At 44.3% G+C, this 16,343-nt stretch overlaps 1 protein-coding gene across 2 annotated transcripts in view; it reads right to left on the reverse strand.

Annotated features, from left to right (window-relative positions):
- Nucleotides 1-1,658: 1,658 nt before the first annotated feature.
- The window catches only part of LOC105698957 (ras-responsive element-binding protein 1), a 31,968-nt gene continuing 17,283 nt past the window's right edge, over nt 1,659-16,343 (reverse strand). Inside the window, exons 2-4 of one of the 2 annotated variants that reach the window (XM_012423615.1) lie at nt 10,963-11,033; nt 6,060-10,535; nt 1,659-3,981 (exon numbers count right to left, since the gene is read on the reverse strand). In XM_012423615.1, coding sequence (XP_012279038.1) covers nt 3,412-3,981; nt 6,060-10,535; nt 10,963-11,033 — 5,117 coding nt within the window. In that variant the 3' untranslated portion in view covers nt 1,659-3,411. Of the gene's footprint in view, nt 3,982-6,059; nt 10,539-10,962; nt 11,034-16,343 lie in introns of both variants that reach the window. The other variant, XM_012423613.1, reaches the window with a different exon arrangement.

The raw sequence follows: 16,343 nt of genomic DNA on the forward strand, positions 1-16,343 counted from the left end.
CATGAGATGCGCATGCGCGAACTGGTCCTCTACTTTTAATATAAAAAGAATAAATACGGCATGTCGGCGATAACGTCGACGCAGAGGAGACAAGGGGGGAGGGGAAGAAAGAAGAGAGAAATGGTTGGAAAAGGGGACGTGAGAATAGTAGAGAGGAAGGAGGTAGGACAAAGATAAGGGATAAAAGATACGGTCGACCGCAAAGAACTCCTCTAGATTCCTCGTCAAAGTCGATCTTCCTTTCTTTCACTCGCGAAATGACCCTTCAATTTGTCAAATGTCGCATTTTAAACGCTACCCTGGGTCTCGAGACCGACCCTAATATTTGGTATAATTGCATTTTACTTATCTCCTCTTATCGGGCGATCCGACAATAATCGGACTATGGGCGGCTGCGCTACCTGCGTAAGATACAACTCTTAGGCGATCGGTTATGCAAACCGACATTCAATATATATACGATAAACTCTCTTTTCCATATCCATATTGCCATCGGATCGGCACCGCTCGATAAAAAAATCCTCCCTCGAGTTGCCGCCGTATTTTTCCATTACTTTCGACACTTCGAGTCGGCCATCCAAGCCGGGTGAAAATCTCGAGCGTATTTGCATATACTTAGTTTTATATAAATTCATTTATTCATCCGTTAATATTTATACGCATGGAACGAATAGTTTTAAGACGCCGGTTTTGCAGCAAGATTAGCGACCGGAAATAGACATTTCCCGGGCGAGGAAATATCACGCCAATGTCCTCCTTAGAAATAATGATATACAATATATTTATTTATATACCTCGATTTTATAATCTGATGCGTTCCGGGGAATAGCCTCGCACCGACTCTCCCGGATCAAAGAGCGCGGAATTGACGTAGAATAGAAATAAATAATGTCGAAATACAATATATATATATATTTATATGGCTACGATAATTCGTTGCTGAACGCTTCTTTGGATTCTGACGTATGACCTAGTGACTCGTTACTCGTACGATGGGGTCTTCCGAAAGTGTCCGTTGTCCGTTTTGGACCCCGTCGACGTGATTCGAAAATTGTAGACGCTCCGCAAAACTCCTTAAGGTGAAGTGAAACATGTCGAGGAACTTGATCGACGTCGATAAAGAAGATTTTTATAAATGCCTACGTTGCCGACGTTCGTTTTTATATTGACAGTTGTGTCGAATTATATTGGGCATCGTACCAAATGGCATACTCCACCTGTCGTTTTCGTACAATAAATACCAAGAAATCGAAGTAAAACTCTAGAAATCCTCTGGATTCATGGTTTCTGGAGTCCTAATTGACTGCAGAGGGACGCCTTGCGCCATCTGTGATTTCCAGGTCAATTAAATTTTCATTCCGAGACCTCGTATTCCCATCGTTTTAGCATTGAAACGCATACAACACTTTTTTTGCCTTTATCCCGTTCAAATGCGAGTTTATCGATTACCAGAGTGTTCTAAATTGTCGTAAAATGGTCCTGACCCTTTTCGTTTCTCATATGAGAGCCTTCGATAATTGTATATTGATCGAATATGAGAGCTCGACGCCATTTTCGTTCTGGCTTGGGCTGTGTTGAAAAATTAAAAAAAAAAAAATTTTGAATGTGTCAGGACAATTCTTAGATGATCAAGAGTAATGTGTCAAAGTTTCGGGCAGTTTGGTCTAATACCCTTAAAAAAAAGTGTTGTATTCAAATCGACTGATTTGAAGGGGGTTTCACTTCACCTTAACGTCGTTACAGCGTGTAAGGTCATGGCGCTCCTTCCGGCTCGGCAAGAGCTGCAGCAGAGTCCCGCGCCAAGTACACGCGCTCTACCATGTATGTACACTTGAGTTGCGATTCATTGGCGCAATTTGCGTACGCGTATCATTGTAGAACCGTAGACCCTTAGGTTTATGTGCACATATTTTACGCACGCTCGAGCTTACGCATATATATGTATATATTCATATACTTAATATCTAAATTCTATGTACACAGCACACGCGAAGAGAATAAGATGAGCACAACCGACGGAGAGACTTCAATTTATTGTGAAAAGTGCACCAATTATGTTATTCACGAGTTCCCTGGTCGCGTGTTTCTAATCGTCAACGTCAAACGCGGATTTCATCGTAAAGGAGATCGTGAAAATTGGTAAAACTGATTTTGGAAAAGAAACAAAAAAAGAAACGGATGGACAAGGAATATTGCGTTGATTCTATCCGTGTTTAATTGATACATCCGTGTATATATATATATATATATTTACAGCCAAGACAATTATCAAAGTAGAGTCCGGAATTTCATGAAAAGCCATGTCGGTTCAAAATTTTCCTTTTCTTATCGGCAACCAATTTGTATAAACATATTTATATAATTTATATAAAACATACCTAATCTTTACAACTTAATGGTGCAGTATACTCTAGTGAACATGAACACCTTCTCTGCAGATAAAGTATAATCGGTAAATGAGGGGAAGGCATTCGTGTCCGCCAGGGTATATGAATATAATCCTCAATATAAGGTTTTACATGGTTCCTCGTTTAAAATTAAATTAAATCTTTACTTCTTCTCGTTACCCATTGTCGATGTCTCCCCTAGGGTACAAACATTTCTATACTGCACGTATAAGTGTGAATTATTAGGAGGCCAATTTCCAGAGATCATAAATAAAACGGTTATGATCGGACATAGCTTTAAAATAATTAATATGTTACGTGCATGTGGATCTATCACGCCCTACTAAAATTGTTCACACCACGAGGAAACAATTAAATTAAGCAACGGTTGAAACCAATCTCAGAGCCAATTTAATTGAACAAAAAAAGAGAAAACGTTGAAACTGTATCCAGGAAGAAATCAACAAATTCAACAAATGCGTTAATTTAAATTTAGCGATCTCATGGTTTGTTAGATTTTTAATAGGACGCAAAGATCACGCCTATCATCAGCGTTTAGCCTCCCAAAGTCTTTCATCCGTGTATATGTATATGTGACACGCGTATGACTTTTCTCCCAGTACCGCATTTATCGAATTAAGTACTGCCGATACCTAAGGCACGATCGTGAACATGATTCAATACGTGCAGGAGAAGTTTGGAAGAGTTAACGACATCCTGCTACGCTTTCTCCCCAGAGCACGTAAAAATCGATTTCCCTCGTCCTATCCAACAACGGTTCATTTAAATCACCTCGCAATTTCAACGTCTACCTTACTCCGATACTAGAAACGAGTAAACGAATCTCAATACATCATTTACCCCGGATTAATTTAAAGCTACTTCGTGATTAATTCGCCACGACGACCCAACGTATACCAGAAATCATATCCGACCGACTTAAATCGAATCTACCCTTCGAGCCTTACAACTCTTTGTACAGATCCCTCCCTTCTAGATAGGCGTAAAAAGAGGTAAAAACGCATTAATCCTGATTGCCCTTGACTCCAAGGAGTTTAGCGGCATCGTCGGCTGACGCCTGCAAGACCTTGTCGATGATGCTCTTGTCCCGGATTCCTAGCAGGTTCGAGATGAGATCGTTGTCCGTGTTCTCGTTCGCGTCGAGGCTGGAGTTCTGCTGGACGTTGGCCAACTTTCCAGTAAGAGTGGCCAGCTTCTCGTAAGGATTGAATCTCATTAAACCGCTGGGAGCGGCGTCCCCGGTGGCTACGGCGGTGACCGTGGGTAGGGACGTCCGTTCCTGGATTCTGGGGTTGCTGGTGGCCGGGACCAGCTGGGGTTGCTGGTGTTGCTGACTGCGAGGGGTTATCGTTGGTGCCTGAGGCGGGGCTGTCTCCTCGTCTCCGCTGGTGCCCACGTACATCGGCGAGTCGACGGACTCGTGCTTCTTCCGGTGTCTCAGCATGCTGTGTTTCAAAGTAAATCTGCGACAGCAAATGTCACAGGAAAATGGCCTTTCCCCGGTGTGAGTCCTCATGTGACGGCGAAGGTCTTCCGCCGACCAGAACCGCCGCATGCAGAAAGCGCAGACCACCTGAAATAAGATCGAGCTACCATGAACATCGTGTCTCTATATGGAGAAAGTTTTGGTACACTTTTCGGCATTCACGTGCACGTGCCTTTCAAGGGAGGATGGATAGTTACACGTTTAAGGTGAAGTGAAACACGTCGAGGAAGTTGATCGACGTTGATAAAGAAGATTTTTCTAAATGCCTACGTTGCCGGCGTTTGATTTTATATTGACAGCTGGGTGGAATTATATTGGGTATTGTACCAAATGGCATATGCCACCTGTCGTTTGCGTGCAATAATTATAAAGAAATCGAAGTAAAACTCCAGAAATCCTCTGGATTTATGCTTTCTGGGGCCCTAATTGACTGTAGACAGACCCCATGCGCCATCTGTGATTTCCAGGTCGATTTCATTTTCCCTCCGAGACCTCGTATTCCCATCGTTTTAGCATAGAAGCGCATACAACCCTTTTTTTGCCTTTATCCCGTTCAAATGCGACTTTATCGATTACCAGAGTGTTCTAAATCGTCGTAAAATTGTCCTGACCCTTACGTTTCTCACATCAGAGCTTTCGATAATTGTATATTGATCGAAATATGAGAGCTCGACGCCATATTGGTTCTGATCTCGGCTAAGTTAAATAATTTTTTCGAAAAATCCAAATTTTGAACCTGTCAGGACAATTCTTAGATGATCAGGAGTGACGTGTTCAAGTTCCGAACAGTTTGGTCCAATACCCTTAAAAAATAGTGTTGTATTCGAAGCGACTGATTTAAAGGGGGTTTCACTTCACTTTAAGAGGATATGAAAGAGTCAGCCTACCTTGTTAACAAAAATTCATACACTTTTAGTACATAAGACTGTAACACAGTTATAAATTCGATGTCTTAAAAATGAATGAATATATTTGTTGCAAACTTCTAAATAAATTTATCATTTTATAACATTATGTTGCAATTTTGTGAAATCGTGTGGGAAAATTATAAGTTTTATATTCGAAAGTCACTTAGTACACGTTATTTATAATTTTCTGATTTTTATTTTAATTTTACGATGCTAGTTTAGAATTTTGTAAATGTGCCTTCTAAAAATTATTATAAAATTATAATACACGTATTATAAAGTTATTCCTTTTTTTTTACAATTTTACTATATACGAATGTCCTGAAATTATGATACATGTATCATAAAATTACTAATATCCTTCATAATTTTATTACATACGTGTGTACTAAATTTATAACACATGATATATATTGTATTTGAAACTATGTTATAAAATTCATACCATTTTTTGAACAGTATATATATCTGAGAAGTCAAATCGTTTGGGAAAGTAATCTCCGAATTGTGTGCACCGATTCGTCTCAAATTTTACCACGTGACTATGGAGGCCCTAAAGTAGATCCTGAATCTCATGAAATTTCATTTTCATCAAAAATGTATTTACTTATCATGGACCGGAACCAACATGGCGCGGTCCGTTCACGTTTTCGATGTTCTACGCTTCTTGGAGGCTTAGAATCGAAAATGAAGAGTTTCAGGACCTAGCTCGAACAATTTAGAATACCATAGAAAAGGAACATTACAGAGTCAAATGGGAAAATGTGGTAAATACTTTCACCAACGATTGCAAGAGAATACTGGCTTGTCCAGGGGCTAACACGTGTTATAAGAGCAAAAATTTAGTTGCAGCTAAACGTCACAGATAGCGACGTTGGTCCTAAACAGTCGTTAAAGTAATGAATTAACAGGATTTCGACAGTTTTACATCGATCTTTTTATCATTACTTTACCGAAATGACATATAGAAACCTTCAGCTCGTATAATTCTCAACGTTGACTGTCAAGAACTTCAACATAAATATAAATGTCGGTAATGGGACGCGCCAGCTAATGTTACCACTTGAGTATTCAAAACGGCATTACCACAAAAAAGGGTATAGATGAATTTCACTTTATCAACGTCGATTAAATTTCTTGGCGCCCTTCATATCCTCTTAAATTCGGTAGATGTAAGATACGTTAAAGATAAGCAGGCAACCTCCGTCTAATGTTCGGCAATAAAATCAACTGAGCGTATTAAAAACGGTATTTCACCTTTCTGTTGCTGTAATCTGGGAACTTTCCCCGCTTTTCTTCACCGTCGCTGGTGTGGTGTTGGGTTGGCTGCTGTTGCTGGTCCTCGGGCATTTCGATGTCCATGTCTAAAGCACCTTTGGCAACCAACATCTCGTAGGACCTTTTATGGTTGTTCTTGATGTGTTCCAGGCAATCCTGCCGATCGGCAAACCCACTGTCGCACAGGTGGCATTTAAAGGGCGCATCCGTGGGACCAGGGGAGGATCTGGGTGAAGTCCTGCGAGACCTCGGTGTATCGTTAGCCGAGGACGAGGTGTTCGGATTGGACTTGGAAACCTCCACGACGGACTGGGAGTGTTCGGTATTCTCCGATACACTGGATGATTGGCTCTCGTATCCACTCTGATCGTTCTGTTTGATAGATCCCTCTGGAGGACTGTTATCCTGAGTTTCGCTAACAGGGGAATCAGGTCTGGACTTTGATTTACGGGAATGCTTGGTGGAGCGATGTTTCTTCAGGTTTCCAAGAGTAGAAAATGTCGAACTAGGGCACTGATTGCATTTGTAAGGTCGTTCCGGGACATTCCTCATGGAGAAGGTGTTGTTACCGATGGGTACATTATTGACGTTCTGCGCTTCCGGCGAGGACGAATTTCTGATGCGTCGTATCTTATTGGGATTAGTTTTGTGTTTTCGAAGCAAGTGGCGATCGCAATTCGACTTGGTTGTGAAAAGAAGTGAACAGTGCATACACTGATAAGGCTTCTGTCCAGTGTGTGTGAGAATGTGGCGCCGCAACGAAGAGGTCCATGGGAACGGCCTTTGGCAATAGGGACAAATTACCCTGTTCGGTGCCATGGAATATGCCGACTTCTTCTTCTTCTTCTTTTTCTTCTTCTTTTTCTTCTTAGACGAGGACGAGTTTCCGGAATTCGCCGAATTACCGGAGTCTGACTTCTCATCGCTGCCGGAATTGTTGCAGTCGCTGGTCGAAGCGACCAGGCCTTCTTCGTCGCTGAGGTACTGGGGCTGGAACTGCTGATATTGCTGCGAGGCGTTGTCTAGGAGCTTCGAAACGCTAGCCAAATCTACGGTGTTATCCTCGCCCTTTTCGTTTCCTTCTTGGTGAACGGATTCATTTTCTTCGGTCGTGCGGTCTTCCGTTTCTGGTTCGCCTTTCTCGACGTCGTCGGTATGTGGAGGAATTTGCAACTTGGTTTCCTGTAGTTTGACCTGGGCCACCGTTTGCGACTCCTGCGTCTGTACCGATCTGTCCTTTGAGAAATCGCTGATGTGTTGCTTCAAGATACTGTCTTTGCTCAGGTCCGACCCTTCCAGCTTTCCTCTCAACAAACTCGTAGGCTGTTCGCTCATCTCTCTGGGCTCGGATGTGACTTTGTCATTAGGCTCTTCATCGATGATCAGTTCTTCCTCCGTGTCGTTTTCTTCCATTTTGGTGTTACTCTTCAGCTGTTGCGCCAAAATAGCGTATTTCACCTGATCCGAAATGGAATGTTTCCCATACTCCTGAGTGAAGTTTACTCCTACCTTTGGAAGGACATTTGGGAAGGAATGAGGTAATTGCTGGGATGTCCCCTGGCCAATGCTTTGCAGCAGTGTAGGGGGATTTGCAGGTGGACGCCCCCTCGTCGAATGCCCACCACGAGGCCTTTGGCTCCAATGCTGGGGATGCTGCTGCTTAATATGCCTTTCCATATTACTTCTCAGGGTGAATCTAGCGGAGCAATGCTCGCACGTGAAGGGCCTTTCGGTTCTGTATCTCCGTTGTTTCTGCTTGGGCATCAGAACTCCATTCTTGATCACCATCTTCACGGAATTCGGTGAAGAATTTTCCAGCTTCTCCCTCGGTGGTGGCACTTTGTTAGTCAATTTCGGTGACATCAACTTCACGTAGTCATTGGGTTCGTTCATCGGAGGGGCAGAAATTTCTCTGTTTTGATGAAAAGCTGGATTGAATCCAGCATTCCCAACTGGTGGTTCCATCATTGAACCACCGCTGGTCAGCTGAAGACCTCTTACCAGCTCCTTCTGAATCCTATCCTTCATAGAAAAATCCTGACCGAACAGGTGGGGATTGAATAGGTACGGGGGCAATATACCTGGGGAGACCCCACCTGGGAACGTTCCAAAATTCCGATAGATAAGATGTGCGTTAGCATAGAGAGCTTCCAGGGAAGGAGACTGGGATCCAGCTTGGCCGGCCTTGAGCAAAGCTTGCGTCAGCAACAGCTGATTGGTAGCATTGTACAGTTCTTTTTGATTCCTGCCATAATCTTCGGGGGAGTTGTCGATTTCCGTTTCCTTGCTCTTGGTTTTCTTGCTCAGGTCCAGTACATCCATAGACAAGTCCAATGGCCCATCCTCGCCTGGGCCGACGGGGGAAGGTGTATCGGAGCCTTTCTTCAGGTCCATCGGGGTGTCTTGCATTCTTTGGTGTAATTCCGGTTTGGTTTCGCTGACTAGAGACACACTTTCCTCCGACGACCTAGACTCGACGTCCTCCTCGGATTTGAGGAAACCGGCAGCCTTTGACATCATGTCCCTGGGGATGTCCGGCTCCTCCGATCCCATCCTGTGCGTCAGCTCTAGCGGCTGCATGGCTGGCTGTGGTCTCGGGAACATCTCGGATTTGTCATAGGGCTTATCATAATGACTCATCGGCATCCCATTCAACAGCGGGATTCCTGGCTGGCGCAATTTGGCCTCGTCTATCACTCGTATCTCAGATTTTGCCTCGATCGGCGTACTCGTACTATAATGTATCTGCGGATGTAACGGCTGCAAGGACCCAATGGACTCGTCGCGTTCATTCGAATAGACTAGAGATTTTCGTGCATCATCTCGAAGCCCTCTGGGTGAGGTTCTGTCGAGGCTGTCGTTAGTCGAATCTTCGTTAGGATGGTATATCAACACGCTTTTAATATCCTCCCTAGTCAGTTTACCGTGGCGATTCCTCACGTGTCTCTCGCAATTAGCCTTCGTAGTGAACGCATAATTACAAAGGGAACATTCGTAGGGCCTGTCGCCGTTATGAGACCTCAGATGCCTCACGAGAGTGGCCTTATCCGTGCTGGTGTAGGGACACATGTTGCAAGGATAAGGAATACCTGGGCCCACCCCCATGTGAGCACGATTGTGGCCCTTCAATGCTCGCAGATTTGGAAAAATGGCCGTGCACAGCCTGCACGGGAACTCTCCCTTCAGCTTCATTTTTCTAAACTCAGCAGCAAATGCATCCTGGGCCTCTTCTTCGTGATATTCCGACGAGGGAGTTCCGGATGATCCGGAAGAACCTATGTTCGGATTCATCCGTATGCTATTATCGGGCGTGCTGGCGTCAGACCTGGGGAAGCTCTGCAGAATGGGGCCAGACGTGACGGAGATGATGCTCTGGATGTCCGCAAGGTCTTTGCCTTCCTTGGCCTCGGTTAGCGCGGCCTTATTCTGCAGATCCAGGCCAGCGAAGAAGTCGTTCCTTCTAGACTGGTCGTCCATGCTGTTCCTCGCATGACTTGCCGTCCCGCAGTCCGTTTCGTGGGCATCGAGTGCCGACCTGCAGGGAAACGCTCTAAAGCACTTGGAACACTGGAACTTGGTCATCTCTCCGGAAGCTGGTCTGTGCAGGGATTGTTCGCAGACCGCTCTAGCTATCGCCGGGAACTTATCGGAGGAGAAGTCAACGAAGGTGAGGTCATTGAATCCAACCACGGAATTCCGCAGATTCTTCGCAACTCCGCTTGTCGGATGTTCCGCGAAATGGACCATGAACCGGTGAAGGTTCAACACCCGGTGGTTCTTAAACGACAGGTTGCAGGCATCGCACTTGGCCGGAAATTCTGGATGACTCCGCTCCAGATGGGCCTCCAGCAGGGCACTAGTGGCGAAGTCCTGCCGGCCACAAACGGGGCAGTTGTGCACGCTCTGAGTCTCCACCAAGCCGCACTTGATCTCCATCCGAGAGTTGCCCAAGAGGATCTTGTGCTTTCTCTGAGCCTCGGGATCCTCCGCGAAGTCGTGGCACTTCCTCTTGGACATTAGGCTCGGAGAGGCACGGCCATCGCTGAAATCAGGCGAGTTACGCTTCGCTATCTCGTTGTTGTTGTACTCCTCCATCCGGCGTCTCTTCGAAGGCTTCTCCGAATCGCTACTTTCGTCCGAGTCGGTGCAACTGTTTGGCGACAGCCTGCCGTGGGCTGTCCTCAGGTGCCTGTTCATGTTACCGTTTGTCGTGAACGCCATGTCGCAGTACTTGCACTTGAAGGGCCGTTCACCGGAGTGCACCAGGACGTGGCGGTCCAGAGAGCTAGCAGAACTCAGCACCTTGTGACACACGCCGCAGGAGTAGTCTTCCTCGCCACTGCAGTCCGTGCTTCGCGGAGAGTTGTGTCCGCGCAGGTGATTGGTCAACTCGCGCGAGCTGGGCAGGACGATGGGACACGCCGGGCAAGGATGTCTTCCTTCCAAGTGCTCCGACTGCTTTGACATAACAAACATTCGGTTATCGTACGTTCCTTAGAGTCCGCTGAGAAGAATTTAAACTCTAGTGGACAACTTTGATAGAAATTACGTCCAATACGTGGTCATCGAACTTTGGGGTCGTGGATTCTAGTTCGGTTTGGGGTTAATTACAAATTAGGGTTATTAATTCCAGGGTGGCCTTTCGTAACATTCTCAACCCTTGTGCTCGTTAAAAGAAAAGCCCTAAAATTCATTGCCTTCGATTGCGTCTTGACCAGCTGACTGGGATAGTATGGCGCTATTTTTTACAACAATCCCGTCTCCTCGGCATGACAATTGACGCCAGTCAGACAACCGAGTCAAAGAGATAGGGGGACTTCAAGACCAAATAAATTTCCACTGACCAAAGTCCGTCGCGTTAATTAGTATTTCCAAGACTCACCAAAGGCGACGATACGATATCGGTCTGCGTCTCGTTGTGCAGTCGCTGATCTGGCCCGTTGTCCGTGGTCCCTGTAAAACACAAAATCAATTTCTGTTAACAACAACGGTCTCATTGACACATCCTCTACTTTAATCGCGAGAAAAAGTCTCATAACTGAGCAGCCATGAACCAAATTGAATTACATTACACGTGCTAAACATTCTCACAGTTGCCTCGTACAATATCTACAGGCAAAGATAGCTGTTGGTGAACGTGGCGTCAATTTCCACGGAGATAATTTCTGGTTTTATTAATATATGCGGCCTCGCGACGAGAGCTAACATCTCGGAAACAAGAGAAATGACTTCGCTCGAGAAAGCACATTGGAACTTGACAATAGGGCGGCCTTAAGGTGAAGTGAAACCTCCTTCAAATCAGTCGATTTGAATACAACACTATTTTTTGAGGGTATTAGACCAAACTGTCCAAAACTTTGACACATCACTCCTGATCATCTAAGAATGTCCTGACACATTCAAAATTTTGATTTTTAGAAAAAACTTTTTAACTCAGCCCAGACCAGAACCAAAATGGCGCGAGCTCTCATATTTCGATCAATATACAATTATCGAGGGCTCTGATATGAGAAACGAAAGGGTCAGGACAATTTTACAACAATTTAGAACACTCTGATAATCGATTAACTCGCATTTGAACGGGATAAAGGCAAAAAAAGTATTGTATGCGCTTCTATGCTAAAGCGATGGGAATACGAGGTCTCGGAGTGAAAATTTAATTAACCTGGAAATCACAGATGGCGCAAAGCGTCCCTCTGCAGTCAATTAGGGCCCCAGAAAGCATGAATCCAGAGGATTTCTGGAATTTTACTTCGATTTCTTGACATTGTACGAAAACGGCAGGTGGAGTATGCCATTTGGTACAATACCCAATATAATTCGACACAACTGTCAATATAAAGACAATCGTCGGCAATGTAGGTATGTAGAAAAATCTTCATCGACGTAGATCAAGTTCCTCGACGTGTTTCACTTCACCTAAACGAGATCTTCACGACTGGCCGGCCGTCGTCGAGTCACTGTTGACATCGAAGCTTGATTTCAACATTTCGAGGAAGGATGCGACGCGGTCCGGCGCTGATTCCGGCTCATACCACAAGCTTTCCTCTGTCCCGCGCAACTCCTGAATCCCTCTTTCCTCAATCTAGTTCTGGAAACCATTTCGAAGTGTTTCGGAATAATCTCGGAGTGAGTTCCATAGCCGCAGAACACTTCTAGGCCCGTTTCCGCCCAGTGCCCGAACAATCCTGTATGCACTGAACGGGCATTTAACGAGGGTGATATTATCGTATCCACTCATCACGCACCGGCCTGGAACTGGAGCAATGTCAATTAAGGTTCCCATTGCTGCGGATAAGTCCGTAGTAACGCCGCAAAGAAGTGAACACATTCTTCCTCCCGTTCATCTTCCAAATCCTTGGAGAAAATTCTTGGAGAATTACGTAAAAGTAGGTATATATTCTCTGCGATAAAGTTCTCATAAGGGGACGTGAAAGTGGAGTCAATCGTTCGTGAAACTTTTCCCCAAACTGGATGTGCCAAAACGTTTTAAACTTTACAACGTGAATATAGAGACCCTTCGGTGTGTCCTAAGACTCACAAAATATCAATATTTATTCAAAACTTTGAAAATGTCTATAAAGAATTTTTCTTAAAATTGAAATTTCATCAGGGTCAAGACCTTCCTTATAGCCCCCATATTGACATCGTAATATTTGAAATTATTTGGTACATCCAATTAAAAGAAAAGTTTCATACAAAAGACCTCTTTGACATCATTTCACGTCCGCTTAAGGTGAAGTGAAACACGCCGAGGAACTTGATCGACGTCGATAAAGAAGATTTTTCTAAATGCCTACGTTCCCGAAGTTCATTTTTATATTGACAGTTGTGCCGAATTATATTGGACATTTTACCAAATGGCATACTCCACCTGTCGTTTTTGTACAATAAATATCAAGAAATCGAAGTAAAACTCCAGAAATCCTCTGAATTCATGCTTTTGGGGCCCTAATTGACTGCAGAGGGACCCTCTGCGTCATCTGTGATTTCCAGGTCAATTAAATTTTCACTCCGAGACTTGATATTCCCATAGTTTTAGCACCGAAGCGCATACAACACTTTTTTTGCCTTTATCCCGTTCAAATGCGAGTTTATCGATTACCAGAGTTTCTAAATTGTCGTAAAATTGTCCTAACCCTTTCGTTTCTCATATCGTAGCCTTCGATAATTGTATATTGATCGAAATATGAGAGATTTCCAAAAATCCAAATTTTGAATGTGTCAGGACAATTCTTAGATGATCAGGAGTGACGTGTCAAAGTTTCGGACAGTTTGGTCTAATACCCTTAAAAAAAAGTGTTGTATTCGAATCGACTAATGTGAAGGGGGTTTCACTTCACCTTAATCACCTAAACTTTACGGGATTTACTTTAAGGTCAAAAAAGGTACATTACATTCTCTTCGGTTTTAATCGGCTAAAAAAAATGAAATTTCGAAAGAAGTAGGGAGTTAATCGCTTTTAAAAGTCGCTCGTGCCGGTTCTACGAGTGTGATTTATAGGACGATGAGAATTGATCCAAAGCGTGACGGAAAAAGAAGCTGGGACAAAAGAGGCGACGGTACTTTATGGTAAAGCGAGTCCCGAAAGCAATTACTCGTTCCAACAACGCGCTCAGAGCGTCGATTTGACGCATTCCGGATGTTGTCACGGCCTCTAACCGGAGATGGAGACCCCAGGACAATAACATTTATCGGAGACCTCGTGCGACGTTTTTAACCGCAACGGCGGTCTCCTTAGTCGCGATATCAACACGCGAGCGCGCATGTGAGAAACCGTCGGATCCGATGTCGGTGAACGCGAGCACGAAGGTGAATAGGGAAAGGCGAGTTATATATCCCCCAACCTAGGTTAAATAAATCATTGATCACCGAACCGTAGGTTAAAGTTATCGTATAAGATAATCATGGGGTAAAAACGTAAATGTACCCTCGCATTTATTTGGCGCGTGATTAAAGCGAAGTGAAAGTCAAGGAACTTGATCGACGTCGATAAAGATTTTTCTAAATGCCTACGTTCCCGACGTTCATTTTTATATTGACAGCTGTGTCGAATCATATTGGATATTTTACCAAATGGCATACTCCACCTGTCGTTTTTGTACAATAAATATCAAGGAATCGAAGTAAAACTCCAGAAATCCTCTGGATTCAAGCTTTCTGGGGCCCTAATTGACTGTAGACAGACACCCTGCGCCATCTGTGATTTCCAGGTCGATTTAATTTTCCCTCCGAGACCTCGTATTCCCATCGTTTTAGCATAGAAGCGCATAAGACACTTTTTTTGCCTTTATTACGTTCAAATTCCAGTTTATCGATTACCAGAGTGTTCTAAATTGTCGTAAAATTGTCCTGACCCTTTCGTTTCTCATATCAGAGCCTTCAATAATTGTATACTGATCGAAATATGAGAGCTCGACGCGATTTTGGTTCTGGTCCGGGCTAAGTTAAAAAGTTTTTTCCAAAAATCCAAATTTTGAACCTGTCAGGACAATTCTTAGATGATCAGGAGTGACGTGTCAAAGTTTCGGACAGTTTGGTCCAATATCCTTTAAAAAAAAGTGTTGTATTCGATTCGACAGATTTGAAGGGGATTTCACTTCACCTTAAGTACTATTTATGTTCGGGTCATGCTTCTATTGGCAATTTGCGCATTCGATCCAGTGGTCCAGGGGTATTACGCGAGGTCGGCCAAGTAGTTCGGCAGGATCCGCGACGCGGCGCCACTCGCGACGCCAGTGGCGCTCAGCTAGGCCTCGTCCTCGACGGGCCTCGGACGGAGTCTCCGGCGGCCGCGGGGTTCGCGATTCGCCGGTTTCCGCTTCGTATATCGCGCACAATAATCTCATTATCGATCCCTGCGTCCCTCCCGCGTCTCTCTCCATCGAGCAGACAAAACATCTCCGGTCGAATGTCGCTCGTTTATCGACGGAGCGATGTACCGCTCGGCCTTGCGCTTTTTCCGCGAGGGTTCCTCGAAAGCTGCAGCCTTCGCTCAGCCGCATCGATCTGCGACGAGCGCTTCGACTTTCCGTTCCAGTAAACGTCCTTCCGCGTCCGCCTCGCGTTTCCGTCGCCGCCGGCACTTTCCTGGGATCGAGCGACGCAATAGGCGATCCCTGGAGCGCAATTTCCGCCATTAGTACCGCGGTGCGGCTTTTACGACGTCGTCGAGGGCATCATTGGGCGACTGGGTTTTACCCCCTTACATGAGAATCGTAGAAAAGAAAAGGAGAAAAAAAAAGAACTTGTTTGCGTATATGTACAAACTCGAAAAAGTATCATTTTTAAACAGCTACGACGAATCGCGAGCATCTCCACGTTAAGGTAAAGTGAAACACGTCGAGGAACTTAATCGACGTCGATAAAGAAGATTTTTCTAAATGCCTACGTTGCCGACGTTCATTTTTATATTAACAGTTGTGTCGAATTATATTGGGTATTGCACCAAATGGCATACTCCACCTGTTGTTTTCGTACATTAATTATAAAGAAATCGAAGTAAAACTCCAGAAATCCTCTGGGTTCATGCTTTCTGGGACCCTAATTCACTGCAGGGGAACCCCCTGCGCCATCTGTGATTTCCAGGTGAATTAAATTTTCACTCCGAGATCTCGTATACCATCGTTTTAGCATAGAAGCGCATACAACACTTTTTTTGCCTTTATCCCGTTCAAATGCGAGTTTATCGACTACCAGAGTGTTCTAAATTGTCGTAAAATTGTCCTGACCCTTTCGTTTCTCATATCAGAGCCTTCGATAATTGTATATTGATCGAAATATGAGAGCTCCACGGCATTTTGGTTCTGGTCTGGACTAAGTTAAAAAATGTTTTCCAAAAATCCAAATTTTGAATGTGTCAGGACAATTCTTAGATGATCAGAAGTGATGTGTCAAACTTTCGGATAGTTTGGTCTAATACCCTTAAAAAAAGTGTTGTATTCGAATCGACTGATTTGAAAGGGGTTTCCCTTCACCTTAACGTTGTAAAGTTTCAAACTATTCCGTAAATGGAGTTGGGAGTAAAGTTTTATATACAAAACCTCTTCGATACCACTTTCACATTATCTTAATACAGCATCAAGGACCGGCCTTCCGATGATACATAAAAAAAGCGATCTGGACGATTATAGATACCACACGGATCCGGCAATTTTCCGATACTTGCTCGCGATTCTTGCATAGTGGCCGTGACTTAAAGAAAAAAAAAACTGAATAAATGCGCGCAATAATTATGAAGCTCGAAGTATAAAATCTGTAACG

The sequence above is a fragment of the Orussus abietinus genome, unplaced genomic scaffold, assembly GCF_000612105.2.
Source record: "Orussus abietinus isolate OABI.00-Male unplaced genomic scaffold, Oabi_2.0 scaffold456, whole genome shotgun sequence".
Taxonomy (NCBI): Eukaryota; Metazoa; Arthropoda; class Insecta; order Hymenoptera; family Orussidae; genus Orussus; species Orussus abietinus.